Genomic DNA, 20,273 nt, shown 5'->3' on the forward strand with positions numbered 1-20,273 from the left:
AAAAGGGAGGCAAGTTCAGTTACATAATTTTCATTAGAAAGACACATTTAGGTTCCTCCCAGCAAGTCCAACGCCAGGTTCTAAAAGGGATTTCTTCTAGAAATGGGCTTCCAAGGAGCCAGCAGGCGACACAGGAAACACAACGCACAGCCAGTTTTCAGCAGGAGGGTCTGGACTGCCCTGGTGGACATCTCTCTTGGACCTTCCCATGCCTGTTCTTCTCTTGTCCTTCACCCGACTTTAATTTATGCTTCCTCTTTTTATTTTATACATTTTTGTAAGTTGCCTTGAATTCCTCCTGATGAAGGCAGAGTGAACACATTTTCTAAGGAATTTATTTATAATACACCATTTTTTCAAGACTTACCTACCGTGTGTAGAGGGACCTGCCCCTTTACCAGTGGGCCCCAGACTGCTGTTCTTGCTGTATGGTACCTTCTTTTCTACTAGTCCCTGCCTCTCTGCTGTTCTTAAGCTACTGTACATTTAGAAACCAAATAATTATGCTTATCAGACTATGTACAAAATCAGAGTAAACAGGTTCTGATTAAGAACTAACCAACCTGGGACAGTTTAAAAAAGAAAATGCATATAATGCATTGTTGACAGCATCTATTTTATCGACTCGGTCAGTTTTTTTTTCTTCCTTCCTAGTATTCAACTTTAATTGCTATTTTCCAGATTGGTGAGCTATTTCTGTGATATTAAACATTATTTGTCTTGTTAACTTAAAAAAATGTAAGAACGATACTTACACAACTAAATTTTTAAAGACATTCTTGCACTTTATTGAAAACAAGAATGTATAAAGAAAACTACAGCTAGCAGAAGCAAATTCTTTCTCACAGTGTTTCCCATGCAAAAGAAAATACCTCTGGCAGAGACAGAAACCATGGGAGGGCTAAAACTAATTTTATCAGTCCCTGAATGGTTCCTGATCAGAGTTTAGGGGTTTTTCTCCCCTGCAAACCAGTAACTATGACACTATGTGGATAAACTGAGAATCTATGCAAATAAATTTATTTTGACTCGTTAATACATTTTTAAAAAATCTATCTATTCCATTCTTACCTATTAGTATTTAAGTTCAGTCCAAGAGAGTAGGGAGAATTTTTTACATCAGATTCTACAGAAGATGAAGCTTTTTGTAAGGGTTTCACCAGGTCAAACGCTTCCATAGTGTACAAACTGTTACACTTGCTCTCTTACTGGAAAGCAGTTGCTCTTTCACTGTCTGAAGACGTTGAATCCAAATCATCTTCAGATGCTTCGTCATCTACAGGCATTTCCAGTTGTTAACATTCAGAACTGTGAAATATCCTAAGCTCCCAAGAGTCTGAAAACAAATGGAGGGGAAAATGCTAATAAAAAGCCACTATACCTAGCAACTATCTTTTCATAACTTTGGAATTCCTGATCCTTTTATACAAGTCTACATCAAGGCAAGCAACTAATAGCCAAAATGCAGAAACAACCCAAATGGCCATCAACTATTGAACGAATAAACAAATGTGATGTATCCATATAAAGGAATCTTTTTCAGCCATAAAAAAAAAACAAAACAGTGAAATACTTTTAAAAAAGGCAGTGAAGTACTAAGACATGCTACAATGTGGATGAACACACTACAATGTGAACGCTGGAAACATCATGCTAAGAAAAGACCTTAATAAAAGACTATATGTTACATGATTCCATTTACACAAACTATCTAGAATAGTCAAATCTACACAGAAAACAGATCAATGTTTGCCAGGAGCTGGGGAAAGGTGAGGATGGGAGTGACCAAATGGGTATGGGGTGTCTTTTCAGGGTGATGACAAGTTCCGGATATTACAGTGCTGATGGTTGCACAACTCTGTAAATGTACTAAAAACCAAGGAACAGAATGAATTTCATGGTATATTAAATTATATCTCAATAAAAAAATCTACACTAAGGGTGATCTGCAAAACTGCATCATGTGCCCAACCTGTGGTGGCGCAGTGGATCAAGCTTCGACCTGGAATGCTGAGGTCGCCGGTTCAAAACCCTGGGCTTGCCTGGTCAAGGCACATATGGGAGTTAATGCTTCCTGCTCCTCCCCCCCCCTCTCTGTCTCTGTCTCCTTTAAAATGAATAAATAAATAAAAATAATTAAAAAAAAAAAAAAAAGCCTGACCTGTGGTGGCCCAGTGGATAAAGCGTCGACCTGGAAATGCTGAGGTCGCTGGTTCGAAACCCTGGGCTTGCCTGGTCAAGGAACATATGGGAGTTGATGCTTCCAGCTCCTCCCCCCCTTCTCTCTCTCTGTCTCTCCTCTCTCTCTCTCTCTCTCTCCTTCTCCCTCTCCTCTCTAAAAAAATTGAATAAAAAATAAATAAAAATTAAAAAAAAAACAAAAAAACTGCATCATGTTTTCCAAGTAATAGTTCAGAATTCTATGTGTTTAACAATCAAGGTTCTAGACAGAATGCTCCTAGGTAACCACGGAATGCCTCCATGCCTTGTCCACTTGTTTAATAAATCCTACCAAGTGTTTGTGCTTGATGATTTTTACAGTGAGTAGATGAATAGGAACTGCTTACCATGTAATCTGACACTGAAAAGCGCCAATTAAACTGTTAACCACCGGTGTTCCCCACTGGCTGTAACAAGGGGGTGGAAGGACTGCATTTTGCACAACACAGTCTTTTGTACTCTGGGGCATGCGTTAACTTCTTTAAAAATAAACTAAAACTGAACTGACGTTTAGGTACACAGAGGCAAAGTGGCTGTACTAGGTCAAATAAATGCCTCCTTCTTAGAAAATTCATGTATTTAACGAAAAAAAGGGAGGGGAGGGAAGAGAAAACCTATGCTGCTTACAAAATGTAAAGTTTTGGAAGTGAAACTGAGGAAAATTACCTAGCATTCTGGTTCCTCTCGGTTCCCACTTCCTAGGGCCCCGTTGTACAAAGTACAAGCTTAAAAACAAACATCATCTCATAAAAGGAACCACGTCCTTCAGGGACAGGTGTGAAAGCCAAGGGTAACCGGACCTAACTCAATGGATTTCTCCCCAGTGGCTCCGGCCCATCATCAACGACAAATGGGGTATTGAAGACGTCAGGGGCTGCACCTTCCAACTGGCAACGAAAATACCTGGCTTCAAATCGCCCTGCTCTTCTACCAGAAAAACAACAGAAGCTCTCAAGGGACGAGGATCTGCCACCCATCTATTCTTTCCCGGTTGAGATCATCCGGATGCAGCCGATCCAGATGGAAAACCACATTCAAGGCAACGATGCTTCTCCACCCGGGGGCGCGAGGTGGGGGGAAAAGGGGGTGCAAGGGGCGGGGGTAAACACCCGCTATACAATGCAAAAAAAAGTAAAGAAAGAAAACTTCATGGAGAATAGATAGAACACAGACGTGTTCATACTTCACAGCAACACAAAGGGTTAGGCCGGGGAAAAGCAAACGGGCGATCGGGGTCTGCTGATGACATACAAGTTAACGTGCAGTTTGGCTCCGCTGGCAGTCTGGGGGGTGGGGCGGGGGTGGGTTGGGGGGGAGGAAGGGATGCTTTCAGGGGTTGGGAAGCCGGATCCTGCCATTCTCGCGCTCACATTACAGCCAGACCTCAGTTGTTGGTGCGGACTCGCGGGTCAAAAGCGAGACAGCGAGGGAGAACCCACGCAGTCACTTAAACGGTCCGACAGCAGCGAGGCCACCCGTCCCATCAACTACCCTCGTTGATGCCCCAAGTTAAGAAGAAAAGAGGCATCCCACAAGACCCCCGCCCCTCGCGGACAGACGCTCAGCGATTGGGCCGCGCAGGTGTCACTCAAGGGCACGGACTCTAGAAAAGACACACGGCCGCAGCCCCCACAAGCCGGAGGGCTGTGACAGGGCGGCGTCGCGCAGCCGTCGTCTTCCCCCGCCCTTAAGCCCGTCAGCACTCTCAGGGCTCCTCTAAGGCCGTGTCTTCTAAGCCTCGTCCCCTATCCCCAAAGACCGGCAGTTACCCTCAGGCGGACGGCCGCTTACCTGGCCGCCGATTCAATTCAGCGTCCAGCGAGCAGCCTTTCGGGTCCGTTAAACTTATGGAAGCGTGCGCGCGCCCGGCGCCTTGCCTGCGATTGGCTGCTCGGGAGGGGGCGGAGACGAGCCAGCAGCGGGGCGCGCGCACGCGCCGATCTCCTCCCGCTACTCTCGCGGAAGAGGGAGGTGCGACGCCTGGGAACGGGGAGGGGACGGGGCTTTTGTCAAGTTCTCTCGTCTGATTGGCTCTCACGTCGTTTTACCACTGCCACGTGGGAAAGAGGCCTCAGCTTCCCGCATGCGCAGTTGGAAAGAATGAGCCTCAGGCAAGGTGAGGGAAGCTGTGGCTGGGGAACCGCGCGTGCGCGGACTGGAGATCGCGACTGCGATTTCTGTTCTGCGGAGATTCTGGGTTTCCCCGTAACTTTGGGGGCGGAGGCCAATCCTGGGGCCAGGTAAGTGTCCGCGGAGAAACTAGGCACCCATACGATTGTCAAGAGCTCTGGAGAGGGGACTGGGAGCCCGGATGCTTTAAGTTTCCGGGTTTGCGACCCTAAGTCGTGCAACCCGATTGACCTGAGGCCCTGCTGGCGGCGAGGTGAAGCCAGTCCAGACACCTAAGTGTTCCCTGGGCCTGGCCTGTCCTAGGCTGCTAGGGGTCAGCCCTGGGGCTCTTCAAGGACAGAGAGGGGAGGGGAGGGGGGGCGGAAGCGCACCACTCTGGAGAAAACAGCTCCCCCGAGACCGAGGATAGATGGAACGATCCTCCTTTACTTGTTCAGCAAAGCTTTTTGGCGCCCTGAACACGCAGCGGGGCTATTTTAGGTCTGGCACATAGTAGGTGTCAGTGTGGCTCTTGCCAGATATTTAGAAGGACTACAGAGATTCCAGCGTCCCTCCCTGGGAGCCCCAGCCCATCTCATCTGCTCTGTGCCGTCCACATTCTTCAAATAAGCTCACCTTCTAAGGTCCTTCCAGCTTTTAGATTAGATTTATCTTCCCAGCGCCCTGAGCCCACAGTAAAAGGACTTTGCCTGTCACTTAGATGTGCCTGAAAAGCCAAGGCGCAGGAGCCGTGTTTGCCCTTGGATTGACACACATCCTGTCCTTAAGTACCCCTCGCAATAATGTTTCCACCTTAAGAATCCAGTCTAGCCACAAAACCTCGGCCCATCCGTATATGGAAGATTTAAAACTTAAATAAATTCAACCCACCAACCCCGACCCCCAAATTGTGTTAACCCACCAGTCAATATTATGCTCGTGTAATATCTAACCCAAGTCAAATTATTTTTTAAGTATATGGCTCTGTTCTCAGTGAATATTTCAAATCCACCCAACCTCCTCCCCACCCCGCCCCAGCACTTTTATCACTGATTTCAGTTGATCACAAAATCTTATTTGACGCCATGTAGAATCTTACACTCATGGAAGTATGAGTTCCTGAGACAGCTCCACGGAAAGAGGTGTTTCCGCACAAGAAAAATATTCACCCCAAAAGCAGCCAGCACCAGTGGTCAGTTCCTAACCATGTGAGAGGCAGATAGATCATTGCTTTGGCTGCAAAATCAGATGGATGCTGTTCATTTTGAGAGTGTTATTTTTTTGTTTTTGGCAATGTGAGTTATAGGTAACTTTTTTTCTTTTGCCTTTTTTTTTATTATTCATTTTAGAGAGGGGAGAGAAAGGGAGAGAGAGAGACAGAGAGGAGAGAGAGACAGTGGGGAAGAGCTGGAAGCATCAACTTCCATATGTGCCTTGACCAGGCAAGCCCAGGGTTTCAAACCGGCGCGACCTCAGCATTTCCAGGTCGATGCTTTATCCACTGCGCCACCACAGGTCGGTAACTTTTTTAGCCATCAATAATAATAAATCCAGCCTGACCTGGCGCTGGCGCAGTGGATAGAGCGTCAGACTGGGATGCGGAGAACCCAGGTTCGAGACCTCGAGGTCGCCAGCTTGAATGCAGGCTCATCTGGCTTGAGCAAAAAGCTCACCAGCTTGGACCCAAGGTCACTGACTCGAGCAAGGGGTTACTCGGTCTGCTGAAGGCCCGCGGTCAAGGCACATATGGGAAAGCAATCAATGAACAACTAAAGTGCCACAACGAAAAATTGATGATTGATGCTTCTCATCTCTCTCCATTCCTGTCTGTCTGTCCCTGTCTATCCCTCTCTCTGACTTTCTCTCTGTCCCTGTAAAAAAAAAAAAAAAAAAAAAAAAAAAAAGGCTTAAATAATAATAAGTCCATATGCTCAGTATTCTGATCAACCTAGTTATCTTGTTAATCACCTGATGGAATGAAATATTTTAGTATGGTCTTAACACCGTATGTGTTAACTTAGGCTCTTTAGTAGGGTCTTAATTTAAAACAATTCAGAGTGGAGCCTTGGCTGGGTAGCTCAGTTGGTTATAAGTCATACCGATTCAGCAAGGTTGTGGGTTCGATCCTGGTCAGGGCACATACAAGAATCAACCAATGGGCTCTGACTGGGTAGCCCAGTTGGTTAGAGTGTCGTACTGATAAGTACAAGAATCAACCAATGAACATATACCCTCTCTATATCTATAAAATAAAATCTAAAAAAATAAAAACAGATGTAGAAAACTTGAGAAATTCTAGTAAATGTATTAAGTATAATGAGTGTATCTACTGTAAACCTCCCCCACCCCCATACTGGAGAGTTTATACTAATTTTATGGCCTTATGAGGGATGATTACCATATAATTTTATTATAACATCAGATTGCTCAATGGAGAATCGAAATCTCTCTTTTGTCATGAAGTCTTTAAATTGACAGCTTTATTGTGAAGATTTTTCACATTGGGATAAGATCAGGCTATTCAGTAATAGTAGCCACTAATGGATTAAGAAATTCAGTGTCTGTTAACCGGGGTGTTACTTTGTGTCATTGATTGTTATATACAAACAGAATCTTTTCCAGTTCTCCACAGCAAAAGATGAGAAACTCTAAAACTTTGTATTTTAACCATTAAAATGGAAGAAAATAATTGGGTATCATTTAAATATGACTTTTCTTACTATACAGTGTGTCCGTAAAGTCATGATGCACTTTTGATCGGTCACAGGAAAGCAACAAAAGACGATAGAAATGTGAAATCTGCACCAAATAAAAGGAAAATCCTCCCAGTTTCTGTAGGATGATGTGGCAGCATGTGTGCATGCGCAGATGATGACATAACACCGTGTATACAGTGGAGCAGACCACGGCCATGCCAGTTGAGATGTGGACGGTACAGAGGAAAGTTCAGTGTATTCTGTGGCTCGCTATATTCGAATCCGTGACCAAAGTGCAACGTGAATATCGGCACGTTTATAACGAAGCGCCACCACATAGGAATAACATTACTCGGTGGGATAGGCAGTTGAAGGAAACCTGCAGTTTGGTGGAGAAACCCTGTTCTGGTAGGTCATCAGCCAGTGACGAGTCTGTAGAGCAGGGGTCCCCAAACTACGGCCCGCGGGCCGCATGTGGCCCCCTGTGGCCATTTATCCGGACCCCGCCACACTTCCAGAAGGGGCACTGCTTTCATTGGTGATCAGTGAGAGGAGCATAGTTCCCATTCAAATACTGGCCAGTTTGTTGATTTAAATTTACTTGTTCTTTATTTTAAATATTGTATTTGTTCCCATTTTGTGTTTTTTACTTTAAAATAAGATATGTGCAGTGTGCATAGGGATTTGTTCATAGTTTTTTTTTATAGTCTGGCCCTCCAACGATCTGAGGGACAGTGAACAGGCCCCCTGTGTAAGAAGTTTGGGGACCCCTGCTGTAGAGGCTATATGGGATAGCTACCTAAGGAGCCCTAAAAAAAAATCTGTGCGTGAGCCCACATCAAACTGCACTGAATAGGTATGAAACTGGGAGAGTTTTCCTTTTATTTGGTGCAGATTTCACATTTCTATCGTCTTTTGTTGCTTTCCTGTGACCAGTCAAAAATGCACCATGGCTTTACAGACACACTGTATTAGACAGTTCCTAAAGATCTCTTTGGTTGGCCTGACCTGTGGTGGCACAGTGGGTAAACCGTCCACCTAGAATGCTGAGATCACCGGTTCAAAACCCCGGGCTTGCCTGGTCAAGGTACATATAGGAGTTGATGCTTTCTGCTCCTCCCCCTCTTCTCTCTCTCTCTCTCCCTCTCTCTCTCTCTTTCTCTCTGTCTCCTCTCTCTAAAATGAATAAACAAAAAAAATATAAAAAATTTTAAAAAAAGATCTCTATGGTTAAATCAGGACTTGTTCAAGGTGGGTTTTAGCTTTTCATTTGAAGCTCATGGGAAGTCAAGAGCTGTGTTTTTGGCATCATCATTTTCTCCTTGGCTCCTGCTTTCATAGACCAGAATTATGACCTCACCGAACAGCATGTTTTTGGTAATTCCAAAGTTTCCTAGTTCTTTTTTTATTATTGTTTATTGATTTTAGAGAGAAACATCGATTTGTTCCACTTATTTGTGCATTTGTTCTTTTTTTAAATTTATTTATTCATTTTAGAGAGGAGAGGGAGAGAGAGAGAGAAGAGACAGAGAGAGAGAGAGAGACAGAAGAGACAGAGAGAGAGAAGGGGGAGGAGCTGGAAGTATCAACTCCCATATGTGCCTTGACCAGGCAAGCCTAGGGTTTCGAACCGGCAACCTCAGCATTTCCAGGTCTACGCTTTATCCACTGTGCCACCACAGGTCAGGCTGTGCATTTGTTCTTGTATGTACCCTGACTGGGGATCGAACCCATAACCTTGGGGTATCAGGATGACACTCTAACCAACTGACTTACCCAACCAGAGACCCAAGTACTTCTTAAATGGGACCAAAACAAGTAAAATAATTAGCCAGTCACTGTTCTAGCCTTTTCACTCTGAGCTCTAAATCAGAATTCCATGAAATTATCTGTTTGCCAAGTGGGTTTGTGGAGTAAGACCGCAGTGTAGGTGGCGTGTCAGAGGATCCTCGGAGTTATGGTTTTCAACCTCAAGTCCGCAGACTGGTGCTGATCCACAAAAGAAACATAAAATTTCTGGTCGACTGGTACCAGCCCGCAGACCAGCAGTTGAAAACCACCAATTTATGCCTGACCAGGCAGTGGCGCTAGATAGAGCATCAGACTGGGATGTGGAAGACCCAAGTTCAAAACCTCGAGTCAACAGTTTGAGCGCGGGCTCATCCGGCTTGAGCACACGGTCACTAGCTTGAGCATAGGATCATAGATATGACCCCATGGTCACTGGTTTGAAGCCCAAGGTCACTGGCTTAAGCAAGGAGTCGCTCTGCTGTAGCCCCCCCAGTCAAGCCACATATGCAAAAGCAATCAATGAACAACTAAGAAGCCACAACAAAGAATTGATGCTTCTTGTCTCTCTCCCTTCCTGTCTGTCTGTCCCTATCTGTCCCTCTCTTTGACTCTCTGTCTCTGTTAAAAAAAAAAAAAAAGTAAAAGAAAACCACCAGTTTAGGGATCCAAAGTGCTGATTGTTTTACATTTGTGGCGACAGTAGGGTGTTTTCCTCACCTAGGTGGTATGACCTCCATTGTACAGGAGCAATAGTGGCCAAAATGCACAGTAAGTCGAGACCCTGATGCCGGTCACACTGACGGTCCCCTTCAGGGACCAGAAAATGAGAGGAGGCGTTAAGAAGAAAACATTGAGGGTGATGAGCTAACATACTTTAAGGGGCTAGAGAAAGAACAGACCTGGAGATGTTCTGAAAGGTAAAGAAACAAGCTGTAGAAAGGCTCAGTTTAGTTTAAAAAATAGACTAGCCACTGCTCTTGCAACGGTATATCTGAAGTAACCCCTCAGCATGCATCTCTTTATTTGTATCAGATACGCTCGTATTTGAAAGTTCTGTTGGAAACTAACTCCCAGACAAACACAAGGCATCATCATTATGGAAATAGAAGCTTGGAGACTTTTAGGAGAAAATGGAGTGTTATTATTGCAGCCTTTTTTATGTGTTTCTGTCTGATTTTAATAATGTATGTGGTAAGTTACCAAGTTCCCGTTAGATGCTGTAAAGAGAATATAGTCACCGTGATGCGCATGAATAGAACAGGTGTAATTCTCTGTGGATTCAAAGTTTTCTATTTAAAACAAAACAAACAAAAAACGGAACAGGATGTTATCATAGGAACTGAAAGCTTTTATCTTTCTCTGCTCCATTAGTCTCTCCAACCGTGCAGCGATACGCCTATTAAATTTAGACCAGACCCAGAGTGGTCTCTTCTTCCCCCACCCCCCAAGTCTAAGATAACAGCTCTGCGTTTCCTGCTCAATCCATTAAGCTCCTCTTCTTTGAGAAATTCCCGGCAAACACTTTCTGTGGATGAAAAGTGCTTTATCTCCAGGGTGACGCCACTGAGCCTAGGAAAGGACACCCGGGTCTGTTTCAGATGCGAGCTGCTCTCCGCCATTCCATTTGGGAAGGAGTCCGGCTCTCGTGAGGGATTTCAGGTGACTAGAACCGGAGGGTGAGCTGGGTGTGAAAGGTGGAGGGAGGCTACCTTCACTATCACCTCCCATTCTGCAGAGAGCAGCCATACACAGGTTGGAAACGTGACTATTACTAAGCGTTTCTCAGAGAATCAGCCCCTCGCTAGGCCTCTGGTGCCATCCGCTGGCTGTTTAAAGCTGCAGGGCTGCAATCAGCCTGGTCAAGCCCACGGCGTCGTGTCCAGCCTTCTGCTATTGTTTGAAGACCTGCCCTCTTATCCCTTGACTAGGAAGGGGAAACTGAGGCTAGGCAGCGGCCAGCACTCCTGAATTCTAGGCTCTGCTTGCAAGAGAAAGGGTCCTTGTGCTTTCACTTGTCCAGCTGTGGCAGCCAAGATGGAACGGGTGAAAAAGTAAATAGATAACATAATAAAAATACCATTACTACATTGGTTACATGTAGAAATAACATTTTAGATCTATTGAGTTAAATACATGAAATAAAATATATTCGGTGAATTTTGCTAATATAGTAAAATTAACTTTATCACTCCCTTCACTGTTTTTCACGTGACTACAAGGAAATGTAGGGTTTTGCACGTAGGTTGCATTCTGTTTGTATCAGACAGTAGTGTTCAAGAACATGACTGCAATAGGAGCCCACATTTTGGGTGTCCCTTTTTCAGATGACCTAGTTTCCTAATCCCCTTGTTACCATCTTACCTTCTCTGTTAGCTCAAATCAATATTCATTTCATTCTTTCCTCTGTTCTCACCCCCCCCCCCTCCCGCTGCCTGCCTACCTTCTTCGGCTCTATCTTGGACATCAGACAATTCCCAGACGCTTGCTCAGAGCCTTTAGGTGTGTGAGCTGGTTAGACATGCAGCGTCTGCCCTGGCTGGATCGCTCGTCTAGTTAGAGCATCATCCTAATACACCAAGGCTGTGGGTTCAGTCACTGGTCAGGTGTATGCAGGAACGGTCTTTCTCTTTCTCTCCCTTCCTCTCTCTCTAAAATCAATAAATAAATTTTAAAAAAGAAAGCAAGACATGCAGAGCCCCAGGCCCTGATGAACCAGTGTCTTCTCTAACAAGGCCCCCTGGGGGTTGGTCTGCACCTGGAAGGCTGAGCAGGGAGAACTTGAACAACCTTCTTTCCTAAAGCTCCCATTTCAGTTCATCTGCACCTCGGTTCCTTCGGTCAGTCTTCATGACCTGTCTAGAAGGTTGATATACCATGCAAATTGTGGCTACAAGAAACTAGTATTCTTCCCTTCATAAAAAAAAAATAATAATTTTTAAAAATAGTTCAACAGGCCCTGGCCGGTTGGCTCAGCGGTAGAGCATCGGCCTGGCGTGCGGGGGACCCGGGTTCGATTCCCGGCCAGGGCACATAGGAGAAGCGCCCATTTGCTTCTCCACCCTCCACCCCCTCCTTCCTCTCTGTCTCTCTCTTCCCCTCCCGCAGCCAAGGCTCCATTGGAGCAAAGATGGCCGGGCGCTGGGGATGGCTCCTTGGCCTCTGCCCCAGGCACTAGAGTGGCTCTGGTCACGGCAGAGCGACGCCCCAGAGGGGCAGAGCTTCGACCCTGGTGGGCGTGCCGGGTGGATCCCGGTCGGGCGCATGCGGGAGTCTGTCTGACTGTCTCTCCCCATTTCCAGCTTCAGAAAAAAAAAAAAATAGTTCAACAGTGAATTTTAAGCAAATGACGTCCAGAAGGTGAGTCCAGAGACTGAACTCCGGTGCCTTCCTGAAAACAGAGTCAGTATCCTTTCTTAGACACAACAGGCCCTGCCGACCCTGGAGCACGCTCCAGAGCAGTAGAGCTGTGGGGGGAACAGGCCTCACTGCACTGTGTCTGGTTTAAACCAGTGACTGTTGGCTCCAGTCACAGCCACGTTCCAGAGCCGAACGTGCCATCATGCCACCAGATGTCCTCTCAGTCTGGGGTGGGTGTGGAAGCCAGCAGATGGACTGTGTGCTGGCTGGATCCAGGTCAAGAAGAGAAGCCTAACAGAGACCAGTTCCAGTCCCCACACCAGACCCTCCAGGGGACGCAGGGCCACAGGAAAGTGAGAAGAGCAGCTCTGTAGCAGGTCGTGTGGCTTATATCACGCAGACATCTTAATTCCTCTCTTTCGCTGCAGGCTCTGTATGCTCCCCGAGGCCCATGCCTGGTTCGTAGTAGTAGATGTGGAAAATATCACTGAACAAATTAACATTCCCTTTTCCAAGACCTGACACCTGTTATCTCAAACTTGACCAAGGGGGAAGGGACTCAGACAATGAGAGAGGCTTTAACCTGAACTGCAGTCAGCTCTTTGGTGCAGAAGGCAGCATCCCAGGAAACCCGGAGCGACAGGAAGTCAGGGTGGGAGCCAGCCCTGAACCGAAGCCCAGCGCTCCCAGAAAGGAATTGGAGCAAAGCTGTCAAGACTGCTGGTTTCCCCTTACCAGCACTTCTTGTTACCTTTTTTTCTTCTTCTTTTTTAATGTCACGATGAGCTCTAATTTCAACCGCTTTTATTGTTCCCCAGACTTTGGGTTGCTCTGCGGGTATCACAAAAACTGAAATCCAATCTGTATTCTTCTCTGGGCTTTGGGGAAGTGGAACCATGGGTGTGTTTGTCATTTTTAGCTGTCATTGGAGTACAGCCAGCGCTCCAGGAGACACTAAAAGTATTTAGAACCATCCGATTGGCTGTTGGAATTAGCTGTTACACAAAGCAGCCAGTAACTGAACACTGGGGACCTTCTTGAACTCCAGTTGGGTGGGAGACCTTCCAGCGTGCCTGTCAGCTCTGAACTAGGACAGAAAGGTAGAGAGATTGGAAACACTCTGGGCTGATGACAAAGCAGCCGCTTAAAGCACCCTTCTTTGTCTGGGGGTTTTGCCTCATCTCAGGCTTGCTTCCTTTCTTTGTCACTGGGCCACATCCCAGTGCTGTCCTGCCTGGTCAGATTTACTAACGGAAGAGAAACCCCAAGAGAGGCGCTGGGCTCGTGTTCCATAATGAATCTAACCCCAGGACGAGGCACTGAGACACAAAGGAAATTTTGTTCTGTGGATTGAAAGCTCGAATAAGGCAGGGCAGGGAGGTTCTGGGCACGGCCCGATCTTGCTCACGGCACTGTTACCAGGGAGCAGGTCCTTTGTCATCTCTGTCTCAGGGAAAGGGCCTCGGTTTATCGATTACCTTGTTTCCCCGAGAATACTTCTGCAATACTTCATACACGGTAGACAAACGCCATTTTTAGACAATCTTTTAACGGGCACACTCTTTCTAAACACATCCCTCCCCAGCCTTGGAGCACCACCTTACCACACCACCTTCACTGTCACCCACAGGGGCTGACAACACCCTGATGCTCTTCCACAAAGGAAGGATGAGGTTAGACCGTAGTGTCAGTTCCAGAACTGAAAACCAGCATTGGACAACAAACAGGAGAAGAGAGATAAAGACCACTCTCTTTATCATTCCTAGTGAACAGTACCATCGCAGCATCAACTGTTGTGATGACTAAGACACTTAGATTTAACGTCACCTTGGCCGAATGGCTCAGTTGGTTAGAGCGTCATCCCGAAGCACAGAGGCTGCCAGTTTGATTCCCCAGTCAGGGCACCTACAGGAACAGACTGATGTTTTCTCCCTCTAAAATCAATGAATAAAAAAATTGTTTTTTAATTTTTTAAATTTATTTATTCATTTTAGAAAGGAGAGAGAAAAGGGGGAGAGGAGCAGGAAGCATCAACTCCCATATGCTCCTTGACCAGGCAAGCCCAGGGTTTCGAACTGGCGACCTCAGCATTTCCAGATTGACGCTTTATCCACTGCGCCACCACAGGTCAGGCCTAAAAATTGTTTTTAAAGTTACAGAAAATGCTTGTCTTTACAAGGAAGGATTTTTAGTGTTCTTCATTCGCTTCCTAAGTGCTTACCTACAGATCAGTGTGGGCCCAGGAGATGTTAACAGTCAAAACGACAGGGTGTGACAGGTGACAAGCGGGAAGAAGCCTGGAGAAATTGTTTGGTGGATGCACAGATACTCTGGGCTTAGGAGTTGGCTTAGGTGGACTCCTGTCCACCTTAGGATACCAGTTGCCATGAGCTAGAATTTACAAGGTTTTAAACAGTAGAAGCTATTTAGAGCCGCATAAGAGCAGTTGTTGTAGAGCAGTGTCTGTTTTTAGTGCCCACATATTTGTCCGTCCAGAAGCATAACCAAATGGCACAACCATAGTTCCCATAATCCACTAGGCTACAGGGATTTTGCTACAAACCATTCTCATACCTTCAAAGGTATCAACGGAAGCCCCTTCCGGCCTGATAGGTGATGGCGCAGTGAATAGAACCTCGACCCAGGACACTGAGATCCCAGGTTCAAAACCCCAAGGTCACCGGCTTGAGCATGGGATCATCAACATGATCCCATGGTCACTGGGGGGCTCAGCTGGAGCCCTCCGGTCAAGGCACGGTATGAAAAGCAATCAACAACGAAGGTGACGCAACTATGAGTTGCTGCTTCTCCTCTCTCTTGCTACAAAAAGAAAGGGGGAACCTTCCTGGAACTCTTTTCTCCTCTGAGCTCTAAGCCTGTTGGGTGGGTGGGGAAAGGTTTGTTCACCCGTTCCCCAGATGAGAAAACCCGCCCAGGTTGTGGTCCCCCCTGCCCCCCGTTTGTTATGTGAAGACATAACACCTGCAGATCCTGCCTTCCTACCCCTCGAAAGAAGCAAGTCCCACGGGCTCCCGTCCTCACGGCTGTTACTCTGTTTCCTTCATGTGTCAGCTAAGACGTTGCCGTCTCAAGCTGGGTCTCAAGTAGTTACTCAGATCTTATTGTTAAATACCACTTTCTCTCTGGCCACACTTCGCTCCACAAACAGCCCAGCGTTTTCTCCTCGCATGGCTCACAAAATACCTCGTGGGGCACTCTGAACCTACCAGGCACCTTGATGAAAGTCAGCTAGTCGGGTAGCTCTAACGGCAGTACCAGTTGGATCCTGTTGTTGGCAGTGCGTCTGAGGGAACAGATGTTCCTATTCAAACCCAAGAAACTGGAAACATTAAAAACAACAACCATGACATTGATTGATAACGATATTTACTGTATCAGACTGTTTAAGCTCAGCTATAACACAGACCATTGCACGCTGTCGCCTTCACATGCGGGTTCCAACAGTGGTACCCAACTTAGGTCCCGGTTCTTGCTTCACATGCTGTTTGTACTTTATCCAGCTACAGCCCTGTTCTCCCGAGTTTCACACCCAGAGCCTGTCCTTCCTGAGGAAATGGCACCTCTGGGTGCTCTGCAGGTATTTCTGGGCTATAATGAGAAAAGACTCAACAGCAGCTGATGCCAGGCTGGGGACAGGTGTGGGTGGCTGAAAACCTTGTCCTCACTGCTTCCCTGAGGACCCTCCCTGAGACAGGGTGGTCTGAACGGGTGTATTATAGGCTGTCCCAGAACCAGCGGTATAACATGAGTGCAGGTGTATCTTTCTGAAAGGCTGCTGTTATCCTTGTCCCACTCAGGTCCTCCGCAAGCAGAGCCCCCCTGCCCATGAGTGCCTTGGGCCTGTTTCGCTTCCCTGCCCCGCTGACCAGACTGTGCGCGGTGCCGTGGGGACGCCAGCACGGGGCGAGGCCGGCCCTGTTGTTCCCGGGGACGGCAGCCCCTCTGGTCCAAGAAGCAGGCAAGAAGGACCGCCCTGCTCTGCTTCCCCTGGATGAGAGTGAGCTCGAAGAGCAGTTTGTGAAGGGACATGGTCCTGGGGGCCAGGCGATCAACAAAACCAGCAACTGCGTGGTGCTGAAACATCTCCCCTCGGGTCTGGTCGTCAAGGTAGGGGGGAGGGGTCCCCTGCACATCTCTCCCCTGCCCTGAGCCATCCCTCCCTGAGGCCACGTGCAGCCTCAGGAGCCTCCTAGGGGTCCTCTGGAGTCAGGCTCCCGCTGCCCTCCCTGCATTCGACAGGCAGCTCAGTTCTTATAAAGCCACGGCAGGCCTCAGCGCTGCCCCAGGCACCATGTCCTGGAGCAGCAAGTAGGCCCGCCGTCTGCGAGCAGCCGCAGTGCTTAGTGGGCTGGCTGGCTGACTGGGCTGGTCACATCCTCTTCATCCCTCGCCCCTCAGCCATGCCTCCCCCCTCAGCCATACCTCCCCTTCTGAGCCTGAGAGCATGGGGACAGGCCTGCCCGGCACTCAGACTGCAGCGCTCTGCTGCCCATGGGAGTCTTCCATCTCTACGAAACACTGAGCTCTGATCAGTGTCACCAGCAGTCAACACATTCTGAACCTCTAGGAAACGGCGACACTTTCCCCTGCTTCCTCTGCCTCTGTGCAGAGGAGCTGCCTGTCCGTCCAGGGTTGCCAGAGGGCCCTAAGGTGGCTTGTACCTTGGGCTGCAGCAAGAAAACAAAGGCACTCTCTCTGTACCAGCATGCGCGGTCCAGCCCGCGCTGGCCTGAGCGACGCTGCACTCGGTAACACTCAAGTCACACAAGCCCATCTCCCACTCTGCCCCACAGTGGTTCAGGGAAGGGAGGCTCAGAGAGGTTAAGCAATATGCCCCAGGTCCTCCAGCTGAGGAGTCAGCCCAGGCCAAACCCAACCCAACCCACAGTCATGTCTCCAGCGACTTTCTTACCTGCTGACTCTTTGAGCCAAGAGTTTATCAAAATCTCAACCACTTTTCTCTTCCTCCTTGAAACAGTGTCATTCATGAGCAACGGGTCAACTCTGAAACCAGACGTAATTTTTGTTTGACCCATTTTGTATAACCTACTTCAAATTTGCTTTCGGCCCTGTTCTCCCACCCTGACTTCACAGTGTTCCTCTTCCATCCACTAGCTTGGCAGGGCACCAGCCACGGCGCTGGGGTATCAGCTCAGGAAGCTGTGGCTGACGGGGTGTAAGGTCCCCGCTGCCCTCCTACAGACAGGATAACATTGACACAGAGGGCTTGTTCCCTGGTCACAAGCTAGACACATCAGCTGACATTCTCAAAAGTATTTTGGGACTTTTTAAGTTATTTAAAGGCTACCACCATTGCTTCTAAACAAAACATTCTTAACCATGAAACAGTCACCATGAAAGCCACATGTGTGGGGGAGGGGATGGCGGGACAGGGCAGAGGCCGAGCAGAGGCCGGAAAGGACGTGGCTTTCGTGCCTGTCAGGGACTCGCTGGGATTCCTGACGTGGCCCTGCCTCCTGGGTCCGCCTCCATCTGTGGTGACAGAATGGAGTTCAGTGATTCCTGGGGACCTATGGTTTTCACACTGTGGATTCTCTCTCTCACAGTGCCATCAGACAAGATCTGTCGATCAAAACAGAAAGCTAGCTCGGAGGATCCTACAAGAAAAAATAGATATCTTTTACAACGGTGAAGACAGTGTGGCTCACAGAGAGAAGCGGGAAGCAGAGAGGAAAAAGCAGGAACGGAAAAGAAGAGCCAAGGAGACACTGGAGAAAAAGAAGCAGCTAAAGATGCTCCAGGCGTCGAGCAGAACGCTCCATGGAGAAGCAGCGGGGTCCGACTGAGTGCCCACCAGATGCTGGGCGGGAACAACGTGGTGAGGCCATCATCAGCGTGACTGCGGAGCTTTGAAAGCGGCATTCTCAACCAATGTAAAAGTCTTCAATCTCTTAGATGGTGGACTAAGCTGTGACTAGATGCCCTTAGGATGAAACGGAAGGAAACCAGGAAGCCACGACAGGCACAGTCGGGGGGCTTTCAGGGGAGGGACAGTTGTCCTTCGGGAGCATGGGCTCACAGCTCTGGCTCTGGACAGTAGTGAGAAGGACGCCACTTTATTTTTCTAAGCCATACACTTGTGGGATTATATCTTATCATCAAAGGTTAGAAATTAAAAAAAATATCTTTAAAAATTGAGACAGGCCTGACCTGTGGTGGCGCAGTGGATAAAGCGTCGACCTGGAAATGCTGAGGTTGCCGGTTCGAAACCCTGGGCTTGCCTGGTCAAGGCACATATGGGAGTTGATGCTTCCAGCTCCTCCCCTCTTCTCTCTGTCTCTCCTTTCTGTCTGTCTCTCCCTCTCCTCTCTAAAATGAATAAATAAAAAATAAAAAATTGAGACAAACATGAGTAGCCTTTAGGGTCATCCCGTCATCCACTGGGAGGTCCCTGCTCAGTGGTACTCAGACATCAGTTAGCTTCATGTCAGGTTAAGAGAGAACAAGACGGCAAAGACTTAGAGGTGTGTGAGTTACTAGCCCCATCAGCTGGCTAGACCTTGTGACCAAGTGCCTTTTCTGATGGGCAAACACATATCCCTGTATGTTGACTTACAAGCAGGTTTATGAGACAAGCTTCCAGAAACCTGACTTGTTTGTGAAGTTGCTCAACACCCTCACCATCGTTTGCCCTTTTACCGTCGTTTGGTGTCGTTTAGGCAAGGTTAACGGCCTGGCTCCTTAGAACACTTCCCGAGTTCACATGTAGAACAAGGAGGGAGAGCACCTGGGAGGTGTGCCCACAGTCAGACACAGCCTCCCTCATCTCTGCGTCCAGAGATACCTACCTCCAGGCAGCTAGTTACAGCCCTTCTCCCCAGGACCACCCCGTGCCTGCACCACTGCCCACACTCCTCGCCAAAGTGAACGCTCATTCCGTGGGGACTGGCAGTAAAAATTACCTCCACCACCCGGACACCCAGCACATCAAGCACAACCCAGAGTTGTCCTGACACCAAGGCAGGTTCTCCTTCCGGTGAGCACCAGACAAGGCAGCCAGCTTGAGTTTAGTGGCTGCGTTGTATGAAAAGGATTCCTGCCCTGGCCGGTTGGCTCAGCGGTAGAGCGTCGGCCTAGCGTGCGGAGGACCCGGGTTTGACTCCCGGCCAGGGCACACAGGAGAAGCGCCCATTTGCTTCTCCACCCCTCCGCCGCGCTTTCCTCTCTGTGTCTTCCCCTCCCGCACCCAAGGCTCCAATTGGAGCAAAGATGGCCCGGGTGCTGGGCATGGCTCTGTGGCCTCTGCCTCAGGCGCTAGAGTGGCTCTGGTCGCAACATGGCAACGCCCAGGATGGGCAGAGCGTCGCCCCTGGTGGGCGTGCCGGGTGGATCCCGGTCGGGCGCATGTGGGAGTCTGTCTGTCTCTCCGTTTCCAGCTTCAGAAAAATGGGAAAAAAAAAAAAAAGAAAAGGATTCCTGTAGCACCCTGGAAATGCTCACAGGGTAAGAACCCAGAAGGTCCTGATGGTGGGAACAGGGGGAGGCGGCACAGGGCAAAGTCAGCAACTGCGTCCACCACGGGCTTGCGTCCCTTCCTGACTCCGCTGCAATTAAAATGCACCAGAGCCTGACCAGACGGTAGCACAGTGGATAGAGCGTCAGACTGGGATGCGGAGGACCCAGGTTCAAGACCCCGAGGCCGCCAGCTTGAGCACGGGCTTATCTGGTTTGAGCAAGATTCACCAGCTATGCCTGGCCTGTGATGGCTCACTGGGTCAAGTGTTGGCCTGGAATGCTGAAGTCGCTGGTTCAAAACCTGGGCCTGCCTGGTCAAGGCACATATGGGAGTTGATGCTTCTTGCTCCTCCCCACCTTCTCTCTCTCTCTTTCTCTCACTAAAATAAATAATTAAAAAAAAAACCAAAAACTCACCAGCTTGAGCCCAAGGTCACTGGCTCAAGGAAGGGGTTATTCAGTCTGCTGTAGCCCCCCAGTCAAGGCACATATGAGAAATCAATCAATGAACAACTAAAGTGCCACAACAAAAAACTGATGATTGATGCTTCTCATCTCTCTCCGTTCCTGTCTGTCCCTATCTATCCCTCTCTCTGTCTCTTT

At 48.1% G+C, this 20,273-nt stretch overlaps 2 protein-coding genes across 9 annotated transcripts in view; one reads left to right on the plus strand and one right to left on the minus strand.

The window, feature by feature from the left end:
- MPHOSPH9 (M-phase phosphoprotein 9) overlaps positions 1-4,121 on the minus strand; it is a 50,715-nt gene extending 46,594 nt beyond the window's left edge. For 4 of the 6 annotated variants that reach the window (XM_066260714.1, XM_066260713.1, XM_066260712.1 and 1 more), the window contains exons 1-2: positions 4,012-4,121; positions 1,072-1,336 (exon numbers count right to left, since the gene is read on the minus strand). Coding sequence is in view for 3 of the 6 variants with exons in the window: in XM_066260713.1 (XP_066116810.1) it covers positions 1,072-1,178 (107 nt within the window). In the remaining 3 variants the exon portion in view is untranslated. Of the gene's footprint in view, positions 1-1,071; positions 1,337-4,011 lie in introns of those variants that run through there. The other 2 variants (XM_066260716.1, XM_066260715.1) reach the window with 2 other exon arrangements.
- Positions 4,122-4,312: 191 nt separating this feature from the next.
- MTRFR (mitochondrial translation release factor in rescue) lies at positions 4,313-18,557 on the plus strand. Of its 3 annotated transcripts, XM_066260718.1 has the most exons (4): positions 4,333-4,460; positions 10,370-10,475; positions 15,992-16,301; positions 17,762-18,557. In XM_066260718.1, the coding sequence occupies exons 3-4, from the start codon at positions 16,020-16,022 to the stop codon at positions 17,999-18,001; spliced, it is 522 nt and encodes a 173-aa protein (XP_066116815.1). In that variant the 5' UTR covers positions 4,333-4,460; positions 10,370-10,475; positions 15,992-16,019; the 3' UTR covers positions 18,002-18,557. The 3 variants fall into 3 exon arrangements, with proteins under 3 accessions (XP_066116814.1, XP_066116815.1, XP_066116816.1); XM_066260717.1 differs by lacking the exon at positions 10,370-10,475 and having other exon boundaries at positions 4,313-4,460; XM_066260719.1 differs by lacking the exons at positions 4,333-4,460; positions 10,370-10,475 and adding an exon at positions 7,125-7,433.
- The last annotated feature ends 1,716 nt before the right edge of the window (positions 18,558-20,273 follow it).

Source organism: Saccopteryx bilineata, chromosome 2, assembly GCF_036850765.1.
Source record: "Saccopteryx bilineata isolate mSacBil1 chromosome 2, mSacBil1_pri_phased_curated, whole genome shotgun sequence".
In the NCBI taxonomy this organism is placed as follows: Eukaryota; Metazoa; Chordata; class Mammalia; order Chiroptera; family Emballonuridae; genus Saccopteryx; species Saccopteryx bilineata.

What these genes read in the sequence shown, in the direction of transcription:
- MTRFR (XM_066260717.1), top strand. Translation starts at nt 4,321, where the DNA reads ATGAGCCTCAGGCAAGGTGAGGGAAGCTGTGGCTGGGGAACCGCGCGT. An exon ending in GAGGCCAATCCTGGGGCCAG is followed by an intron (nt 4,461 to 15,991) that starts GTAAGTGTCCGC and finishes TGTCCCACTCAG; the next exon opens with GTCCTCCGCAAGCAGAGCCC. An exon ending in CCTCGGGTCTGGTCGTCAAG is followed by an intron (nt 16,302 to 17,761) that starts GTAGGGGGGAGG and finishes TCTCTCTCACAG; the next exon opens with TGCCATCAGACAAGATCTGT.